Source organism: Miscanthus floridulus, chromosome 1 (assembly GCF_019320115.1).
Source record: "Miscanthus floridulus cultivar M001 chromosome 1, ASM1932011v1, whole genome shotgun sequence".
Classification (NCBI taxonomy): domain Eukaryota; kingdom Viridiplantae; phylum Streptophyta; class Magnoliopsida; order Poales; family Poaceae; genus Miscanthus; species Miscanthus floridulus.
This window is the reverse complement of record NC_089580.1, coordinates 159930568-159941174: the sequence shown is the minus strand read 5'-3', so window position 1 is coordinate 159941174 and position 10607 is coordinate 159930568. Positions and strand designations below refer to the sequence as shown.

Here is a 10607-nt window from a genome sequence, read left to right as displayed (position 1 = left end):
GGTATAGAGCTAACCATGGTGCTAAGGATGGTATAATGGTGCACTCCGATTAGTATCACACTTCAAAGGTCCATCTTTTATATTTTAGCATCATTTGGTAGACATTGTCTCCTATATTTTCTATCTAAGCATATGTGCAAGCTACAATCCAAACTCTTAGCACATATGTAGGGGGAGCAATTGCTACTATTTGGGGTTCATGAAACTTGTCCACATTCTTTGCACATGGTAAATATGCTTGGGCAAGCAACATGGATTCAATTGAATTTCAATTCATATCTTTGTGAAAGGGTTGTCATCAATTACCAAAAAGGGAGAGATTGAAAGCTCTAGTTTGGTTTTGGTGAATTGATGAAACCCTAAGTGCTAACCTAGTTTATTAAGTGATCATGAGATAGATAGTACACTCCAAGTGGTGAAGCAAATGAAGATCATAGCATGATAATGATGATGCCATGATGATGATCAAGTGCTTGGACTTGGAAAGAAGAAAGAGAAAAACAAATAAAAAGCTCAAGGCAAAGGTATAAACCATAGGAGCTATTTTGTTTTGGTGATCAAGACACTTAGAGAGTGTGATCACATTTAGGTTTGATAGCCGTACTATTAAGAGGGGTGAAACTCGTATTAGAATGCGGTTATCAAAGTGCCACTAGATGCTCTAACTCATTGCATATGCATTTAGGATCTAGTGGAATGCTAACACCCTTGAAAATGTTTGTGAAAATATGCTAACACATGTGCACAAGGTGATACACTTGGTGGTTGGCACATTTAAGCAAGGGTGAAGAAGTTAAATGTGAAAAAGAGTTAGTCTCGCAAGTCATAAGGTGATCGGACGCTGGTCCATGTGGAACCAGCGCGTCCGGTCAAGTGTGGCAGTGTAGACGCCAGCATCGGTCATCGACCAGACACTGGGTCTTGGACTAATTGGACGTTGAGGTCTAGGGTCCGGTCCTGTTGTTAGGCAGCGCTGAGAAAAGTCACTGTGTGATCAAACGCTGGCAGGGTCCGGTCAAGCATGACTGGACGCGTTCGGTCAAAGAAAATCATTTCTAGAACCTTACTAGAAACGATCGGACGCTGGAGGCTGAGCGTCCGGTCAGTTTGTGCGCTACGTCCGGTCAAGAGATGACCGTTGAAATCTAATGAACAGTATTTGAAGCAGGGGACATGTGGCGTGGATCACGTGACCGGACACTGAGGGCTAGCGTCCGGTCGATCGGACCGGTGCGTCTGGTCACCCCGCGTTGTGCCCAGTGAAGGGGTACAACGACTCTATTTTGTGGGGGCTTCTATTTAAGCCCCATGGCCGATTGAAGCTTACACCTTTAGCCATTTTCATTGATATAGCAACCTTGTGAGCTTAGCCAAAGCCCTCCCACTCATCTCCATCATTGATTCATCATCTTTGTGAGATTGGGAGAGAATCCAAGTGTATTGCTTGAGTGATTGCATCTAGAGGCACTTGGTATTCGTGTTTCACTGTGGGATTCGCTTGTTACTCTCGATGGTTGCCGCCACCTAGACGGCTTGGAGCAGCGAGGATCGTCGAGCGGAGGGTGGTGATTGTCTCCGGCTCCGATCGTGGTGATTGTGCGGGGTTCTTGACCTTTTCCTGATGGAGAGCCAAAAGATACTCTAGTGGATTGCTCGTGGCTTGTGTGATCCTCATCTTGTGATTGGTTGTGCGGCACCCTATTGAGGTTTTGGCGTGTGAAGCCAATTAGCGCGTGAACCTCCAAGTGAGTGAATCGCCACAACGAGGAGTAGCTTGCCAGCAAGCAAGTGAACCTCGGTAAAAATCATTGTGTTCATCCTTTGATTCCGAGGTGATTGGTCTTCATTGTTATTCACCCTTGTGATTGATTGGTTCACTCCTCTATACGGTGGTATAACTATCTTGATCACTCTCTTTACATTATCGCAAACTAGTTGACAAGCTCTTTAGTGTAACTAGTTGTGAGAGCTTGCTTGCTTGGTTGGTGTGGCTCTTTTGTTAGCTTTTGAGAGCACACTAACATAGGGTAGTGTCATACCTCTTATGTGAATCGATACTATCTAAACTAGAATTGTGGTAGGTGGCTTGCATTTTTAGTAGGCTAGCGCAACACTTGCTTCGCCTTATAATTGTCTAACCTTTTGTTAAGTGTTGTTGTAGAAATTTTTATTAGGCTATTCACCCCCCTCTAGCCATTAGGACCTTTCAACCGTACATACGACGTGCCAGCTTCCTCGAGCTTGTCCGTGTTGTCAACCACGGTCTTCCGCTCCTTAACCCAGCACTACTTACTGTAGCTGTAGACAGGTGCGAGTGTATTCTTTGTACGTAAACTTTCTTGTAACAAATTTGAGGCAAGTAACAACCGTTCTATTCTTATATCAGGTGGAGGCCTGAGACCCACACGTCCCACCTACCTTGTGGCGAGATGACCTTGACCATGAAGGACATGAAGGCTATTTTTGGCCTTCGGTTGGGGGGACTTCCAGTGACAAGGATAGTTAACAACGATCACTGGAGGGAGTTGGTGGCTCAGTTTACTGGCTTTCTTCCACCGGATGACGAGGCTTACAAGAAAAATAAGTGAGAAATTAAAGCTTATTTAATACTTATATTGCTTTTCTGCAGCCATCGGGTCTCATTTTGTTTGGTAAATTTTAGGAAAACTTTTAGTGTTTCATCGTCCTAGATCACGAAGTGCTTTGATTACTTGGACCCACAGGCTAAGGAGGCTCAGATCGACAGGTTCGCTCGAGTTTAGCTCCGGCACTTTCTTGGTGCTTTCCTCTTTCTAGACGCCTCGGGCAACACCATCTGTTGGATCTTCCTTGACATACTATGCTAGCCGTGGGAGAACATAGCGGCGTACAGCTGGGGCAGTGCAGTCCTGACATGGACATATCGACAGCTATGCGTTGCCTACCGTCGCACCTCAGTGTACGCGAACCTTGAGGGTTGCTCATACCTACTCCAGGTTTGGTGTTGGGAACGATGGCCCATTGGGAGGCCACTTAGTACTGGTTTACCGGTAAGTACTTCGGTTCATTATATTCTTCGATATGGTTACATATGATGAGTTTATTAATGGCTAATTCATTATCGTGTTCAATGCAGCAATGGAACGGATAGGATACACTCCCTACAGCTCTGTTTATTTAGACGAAATCAGAGTTAGTTAGAGGGAATGCGAGATGCAAGTACAGGGAGTACACGGATGATCTCGATGTCCTGACACAACACCAGGTTACGCTCTCTTTACTATCGTACCTGTGTCTTGTTTGATCTACACTATATCACAACCTAACTCAATTACAAAATTTCAGGTGCATTGGTGTCCTTGGGATGCTCCGAAGCTCCAGTACTATCTCAGTCCTGTCACTAGGGACGAGTCAGACGAGTATCGCTGCAACGTCCCTCTTATTTTCTTCCACGTGGTCGAGATTCACTTGCCCATCAGGGTCTGCAGACAGTTTGAAAGAATGATAGGCTGTCCATCACCGCTTTACTCCACCAACCAAGGATTGCAGGAGTGAGTTATCCATTAATAACAGAGCTATAATTCAGAGGTGTGTGTGGCATAACTAACATCGTTTTGTTGCAGGTATGACCGCAGGAAGAGGTACAAGACCAAGGATTGGTGCGTGACACACAACGCGCACATCCACTTGTGGGAGACCAGGGAACGACAGCCAATCCATGCGGATCCTCCACACGACTAGCACACCTTCGACGAGTACCTGCGCTGGCTTCACAGGTCTACGAGGACACATATCAAGCCCCCGTACACTAAGGAAGCAATTGACGAGGACTCGGAGGAAGATGTGATCGAAGATGTATACGACATTGCCACTAGAGAGGACACACAGCTACAGAGAGCTCCGCTACAAAGATACGTGGTACAATACTTAAATGGTACAATTTGTTATCCATTTGGTATTAAGTATGTATACTAAAACTATTCAACCATGTTTCTGTACCCAGGCGACACAATTGTCGAGGCTATCCAACAAAGCAGCGTACCGGCTTCACGAGTCTAGAGGGCTAGGGCCAGGCATTCTCGCGGCTTTTGTGAAGGTAAACATAAACTTGTCCGTTCCAAAAATATTTGTTCAGTGTATATGCGTTTGGAAAATGCACTAACTCTAATGTCTATTTATGTAAAAGGTGAAGAAGAGCTGCAGGAAGCTAGCTCAGAAGCTGAGCTGCATGGACACTCCTTATGAGGAACCGCCACTCCCGGCGCGGTCGGGTGCCACATCTTCAGCCTCTTTGAGAACATCAGCCGGCTCTTCTTAGCAGATGACAGGTGCCACTTCCATGGTGCGTACACCACCACATCATAGCGTTGGCAAGGACCCTGCAACCGAAGACGAGGAGGACGACGATGCCGACGACGACCAGTGGGAAGATTGGCCGCAGGACGAGATCGGTATGTCTCAGCTAGGTGGTGCCCCGCTTGGTACCCAAGGAGCCTTACAGGTACTAACAAAGGTAGTTTTTTTAAATACGTAGGCTACATAAACTAACGATCATAAAGAATTTTAAGTAATCATGCATATCACATACTTGCAGGGTACGAGCCGTACGTACCGGCAACGCGACCACACCGACGTTGGCTACGCTTCCAATGTGTTGCCAACAAATCCGAAGAGACAAAGGCGTTCGAGGGATCCTTACACTCCTGAGTCTTAGTTTGTTAAGTCGAACTATTATTGGCGTCCGAAACTTGCAGGTTTAGTTGGTTATGTTATATCGAACTTATGTCAAACCAATTAAAATGTTATGTGGCAGCTGGTCAACTTATGTTATTTGCTTCATACCCGTTTCAATGCGTCGCGTCATCACTGCTTGCGAGATTAAGTAGCAACTAGTTTGAAAACCGGCAGTCCCGGGGTATCTCGACGCCGGTGGCCGGTGTCTTACGCGAGGGGTCGAGGAAGCCGGGGTCCATGGTCGCGTCGCCGCTGATCCTACAATGTGGGGCCAAAAATATCATTGGCTTATCAAATTCTCTATTCGGTCATGAAAAAAATTTAACAAAATATAGAAACAAATTCATTATTGACTTTACGTTAAGCAATACTTATAATAACTCCCACTATCGGCGCGACGCGTTCCGGGATGGCGGCGGGCGTGACGGCCAAGCTTGCTTGCTGCTCGGGCAGGCATGACTGACAACGGGGTTTTATTTGGCACAGCCGCGCCATGCTCCGTGGCGTGGCACTGCCATGCCAAGATCGGTGGCGCGGCAGGACCTGCTCCGTCAGCGGTCAGCGGACCTGGTTACTGCCACGTCAGCCCTATGCCGCGCCACCATGCATGGCGCGGCATAGACATTTGGCCACGCCAGGGCAATAGGCACGGCCAAAAGTGTTAGTTAAAAAAAACAGTCGTGTTAGATTTAAAATTAGTTTCCAGAAAGTGTTAAAATTAAAAAAAATTATACAGAGGCTCGGCTTGTTCCGCCGTTCACAGTCATAGCGTTGGTTCCTCTGGCCCGGTCTGCATGAGCTAGCCCTCCGAAGCCCAAGGCCTAAAGCCACCAGCCCACCACCCCCCGGGGGCATTCGCGGTCGACCGTCGACGCTGACAAGAAAAAGGCTTCGCGTAATCCACAAAATAGCACCGATTCCAGTCCCAACTGTTCACTCCTAAACGCACGCGTCTTCGGTTGTTACGCCAGACAACTCGCGCATGCTCTCGTCGGCGAGAAGCGCTGCTACGCGTGAACCAAAACATCTGTGAGCAACAAGTAGGGAAGAGGTGCCCTAACCGCGCCCGTTGACGGCATGTCCTAATAAAGCAAGGCTGCACGGCGTGGGTAGCGCGGCAGCACGTGGTCATGCTGCACATGTGAGCAACAAGTAGGGGGAATGCTTATCAATTCCATACCTCCAATTGGTCAAGTCAACATGTGAAGCGGATCAAGCGGAACATGCACAACATATTAATCATAGGCCATAGATTCTTACTGTACCGATCCAAAATACACCTCATAGTTAGCCAATGGTGGGTGCTACATGCAGTGCAAGCAGCCTCCATACAGAGCTCCGTCTTGGACGACTGGCTACTGCGCATGGATGCCAAGTTTCGCATGCTATTATAGGTTTAGGTTATACTAGATATGATAACTGATGGCATGGATAGAATATCAGGAGGGCACACAACACATGTACTCTGTGCCACTAAGTTCTAGCTACTTCATGGGTCGGTCACGCTTTGGCTCTTGCTGTCGATGATCGTCCCGCTGACCTGAAGACGACGTCGATCCAACCTTGCTGAAAACCCTGCCGCCAAAGAGCTCCTTCCCAATCCTTGCTTTGAAGGGGAACTGCTTCTTGAAGCGGTTGCGGAACAATGAGCTGCCACCGCGTCTCGGCACGATAGCAGAATGGTTCCTCTTCAAGCCACGGTCACTGCAAGGAGGGTTTGCGCTGCTGCTACTCCCACCAGCACCACCGCCCAATGAAAGGTTCCTGCTGCGAGCAGACCGGAGGGCAACGTGCAGAGGTTCTGAGAATGACACATGCCCTTCGTCTTCGGTGGCTCGCGTGCACAGCGGGCAGGGTGGATCATGGACTTCTGTCTTGGGAGTGCTTTCCTCCAAGCAATCCGCGTGGAAGGCATGTTGGCAAGGAAGAACTGCTGCTACTGGCATGTCGGCGTTTCGAACAATCCGGTTCGAGGTCCAGGGTGATTTCTGGCGCAGGAATCTCTCGCATAGCCCACACTTCAGGAACCTCACTGAGCTTGTGGGAGATCTCTGGGACTCAATACTGATATGATCTGAAATGTCAACGGCATCTCCATCGTATCCAAAATCATAACTGCTGGCATTGCTCCATCTGAACCCTTCCTGTCTTGAGCTTGTGTTCGGTTCAGGTGAATCCTCCATCTTCCCAAGTTCATTCAGTGCATTATGGAACTTGAGCTCTGGACTCGCCAAGCTGTGACGCCAAAGAGGAGAAGCCTGGCTGTCATCACTTGGTGTTGCTCGCCCAGCATTACTAACCTCAAGCATCCTGCACGCTTCTGCTTCTGACACAGGATTCCGGAAGACAAGTGGGTACACTGGTTTAGACATGAAAGACCGCCTGCCCGTATGGTTGCGAGGTAGATATGGGGCTGGTTGTTTACTAGACAACGCTAGCTGGCTTGATTCCGAAAATGGGGATGCAGAACTGAAACTGCTTGTGGCAGTCAGTGGCCTCTGCAGCAGATGAACATAAAAGTCAGAATTGTGATAGCAGACGGCAAAATTATTTATTAGTTGCATTAGATCTATGCCAATTGTCAAAGGAATGTGGAGCTAACACATAGAAGACGAGATGTAGCTTACCTCACTTGACTGTGGATAGTCAGAAGTTTCTGGTCTTGATCCTGGTTCAATGAGTAAAGCAACGGTTAATTCAACAGGAAGATACCAAAGGAATACAAGAAACACAGGAAAGTCTCAGTTGCTTCTACAATTGTGTAGGATTATAGGAAAACATCTAGTAGTCATGAATGAAGAAGGAAAAATTGTGGCATAACAGTATTTGACTTGCATACCATTAATATCAACTCCAATGTTTACAATGAAGAAAATAGCACTACCCAGTAGACTCATTGAAAGCAAACATTGAGAACAAGGCAGAATTAACATTTCCAAACATATACAACTTGGTCATTTTTGGCTAACAGTGCATATAATGTATGAAATAGTAATACACCCAACCCAATGCAAACATTATAAGCAACAAGAGTGTATGACCATAAAAGCACAGTAGGAGATCCCTCCGTTCCAAATGTAGGTCATGTTAGTTTTGTCCTAAGTCAAACTTCTCTAATTTTGACCAACTTTATAGAAAAATGCACCAATATCTACATCATCAAAATTAGTTTCATTAGATCCACCATGAAAATGTCTTGATAGTACATTTACTTGGTACTATAGATGTTAATATATTTTTCTAGAAACCTGGTCAAACTTGGTACTATAGAAGTTTGGCTTAGACAAAACTAAAACAACATACATTTTTGGAATGGAGGGGTATGTCTTAACCGTTAACACAAAGAAGAATATGATGCAAAAAAGTACCAATGAAGTGGCCAAACGAAACAAATTACAAGTTCCCCATTGATTATGCAATGTAAAGCAATGTTTGTATTGAACCAAATTTGTTTCGAAAGTAAATAACAAAAGGCATAAAAAAAGGGCAGACCCAGTGCCGGAGGCTCTCACATGAGTGGGGTCTGGGGAAGGGACAAACAATGATTCAATAAAGAAGCCTACTCTTATTTGGGCTTAAATATTGTTCAACTCGATGCAAAACCAAACAAGCCATAACCATTTGTAAACCTGATACAACTGAATGCATGCTGACTTGCTGAGTAACAGAGCATATATAATATATGAAAAGAATAACACGTCCAATAGAAAAGATTATAAGAATGAGTGTGTAGCCATGCAAGTCCAGTAGGAAAAAGCTGGTAAATTGAATAGAAGCTACACAAGTGTCAAATAAAGAATCAAATTATAACTTTACAGTCCCCCCACTGATAATGCAATGGTAGGCATGTTTGTAAAAGAATCAAATTTACTTTCAAAGTAGATACAAAATTGTAGAAGATTGACTAAACAAGGAAGATATTGCATTTTTTCCAGTCAAAATAATTTAGCACACTGTGTTAGTCTTTCCAGTGGACGCGTCAAATTCAGTCTAACTCACAAGTCACAATTCTATGAAGAGACAAACATATAAGAAAATAGAAAAAAAAGTTAGCTGCTGAGCTAACAGTGATCTGCCATATAAATGAAAAGTACATACCTCCTGCAGGGGTAGAGAATTCACCGAGATCAAATCTTTGAAGAGAAGGTGTCCAGCGTGGAGCCTGAAGGCTGTCAGCTGGACTCCCAAAGTAAGAAAGTGCTCCATCAGACACAGAATGATGGTGATTGAGGTACTGATCACTGCCAAATGCACTTCTGCTTCCTTTGCTATGGGATGATAGTGATGAAACATAAGGTGGGTGATCATGAGGAGCATCATGAACTCTGTGGGGCAATCCATCTGATGAATAGCGGCAGTCCCATCTCCTTGACGTTGGAGGAGAGAAGCTAGAGTTTATGCGCCAACGAGGCTCAGTGGGATCCATAGAACGATCTCTGCTTGCAGGGTCAGACTTTGTCCCATGTGGCCTAGCGGCCACGCAGCAAAGAGCACCCGTCTTGACTAATTTTGGCAATCACGTGCAGAGACTATTTGCTTATTATGTTTGAAAAGCTTGATCGGAGCAAAGGGAGATTATACACCGATTGAAGAAAAGGAATAGGGTCACCTATGCACATAGAAGCATGTCAGTGTTGTCAATCAAGAAGACAAACAGGAAAAAATATCATCTGAAGAAAAGTCTCCTTTTCAGGGGTAATGAACATGCTACTGTCTCCAATCAACACAGATGCATAACTAGTTGAACAACTCCATTCACAGGTAGGCCACACCAAACCCCATCCAGAACACATTATAAAACATATTATTATGCATCAGGTGAACCACTACTGCACCATAGAGCTTCTATATACATCATTCCGTAAAGCTTCTTCTTTTTTTGGTAATATTTCATTGCCACAAGGTTTAGTAATAACTCCCACAAGGCCACAACAAACTCGCGTGAGTTAATCTCATCCAACCTAGTTCTAGAGGCGAATAAACGGGAAAGAAATCTACTTCATAATTTTTTCCTTCTTATTATTCTATTTGCACCTAAATATTTCCATTCCTCTGCGGTCAGTCGGTCACTGATGCCCCTATCCAACAAGAAATCCCCCGTGCAGACTAAGAGCTCGTACTTCAGCTCCAAGTCCAATAAACCACCAAACCAATCCAACTCACTCGCCCAGTAGAGGGCATGGGTGTGCACATGTACACCCGATAATTTTTGCAAGAACTCCAAGCTAGTAGGTATCGTGTACGTATATACCTGTGGTCAGATCCGAATACGAATAGCTTACGCTAGGGTTTGGGGTGTTCGGTTGCGCACAGCAGGATGGGAGGAGAAGGGCCGGGCATACCTTGTAGGTGCTCGTCGCCGGCGAAGACCTGGCGAAGGGCGGCGGCACTCGCCCAGTCGTCGCCACGAGGAAAGGAAGGGAAGAGACAGAGAGGAAAGAAAGGGGAGAGAGAAAGGTGAAGGGGAGAAAGGGAAAAAGGCGAGCAGAGTGAACGCAACGGAAAGACTATTCTATTTCCACGGCCGAACGCCAATCCCATCCATCAGCCAGCCACCAACGACTTGCGGAGGGGAACACGGAGAAAGCTCGCGCAGGCCGACAAACGAAGCCAGACACACAGCCCACTCCGCTGCCGCTCGCAGCCTGTGCCGGCCCGGGAGTGATGAGTGTTAGAATTGATCTCATTCGTCTTGACTCAACGGTCGAGACGGACCTCTTGACCGCGTCCTGATCGGAGACGTCCAGCCATCTCGTGGCTAGTGGGCCCCCGTCGCACAGTGCCTATAAAGAGGAGGTGGGGCAAACGGCACACGGTACAAGGTTCGCCGCCACCACATCCCACTGTCCTAACCCTAATCCGATCCATAGGGTGGCACTGCCAGCGTCGGGAAG

General features: G+C 46.3%; 1 protein-coding gene across 1 annotated transcript; it reads right to left on the bottom strand.

The window, feature by feature from the left end:
- Positions 1-5927: 5927 nt before the first annotated feature.
- LOC136545425 (uncharacterized) lies at positions 5928-10376 on the bottom strand. Its single transcript, XM_066537447.1, has 4 exons — positions 10056-10376; positions 8812-9322; positions 7341-7381; positions 5928-7211 (listed from the first exon to the last, which is right to left on the bottom strand). Exons 2-4 carry the CDS (start codon positions 9137-9139, stop codon positions 6198-6200), a joined length of 1383 nt encoding a protein of 460 aa, XP_066393544.1. The 5' UTR covers positions 9140-9322; positions 10056-10376; the 3' UTR covers positions 5928-6197.
- Between the last annotated feature and the right edge of the window lie 231 nt (positions 10377-10607).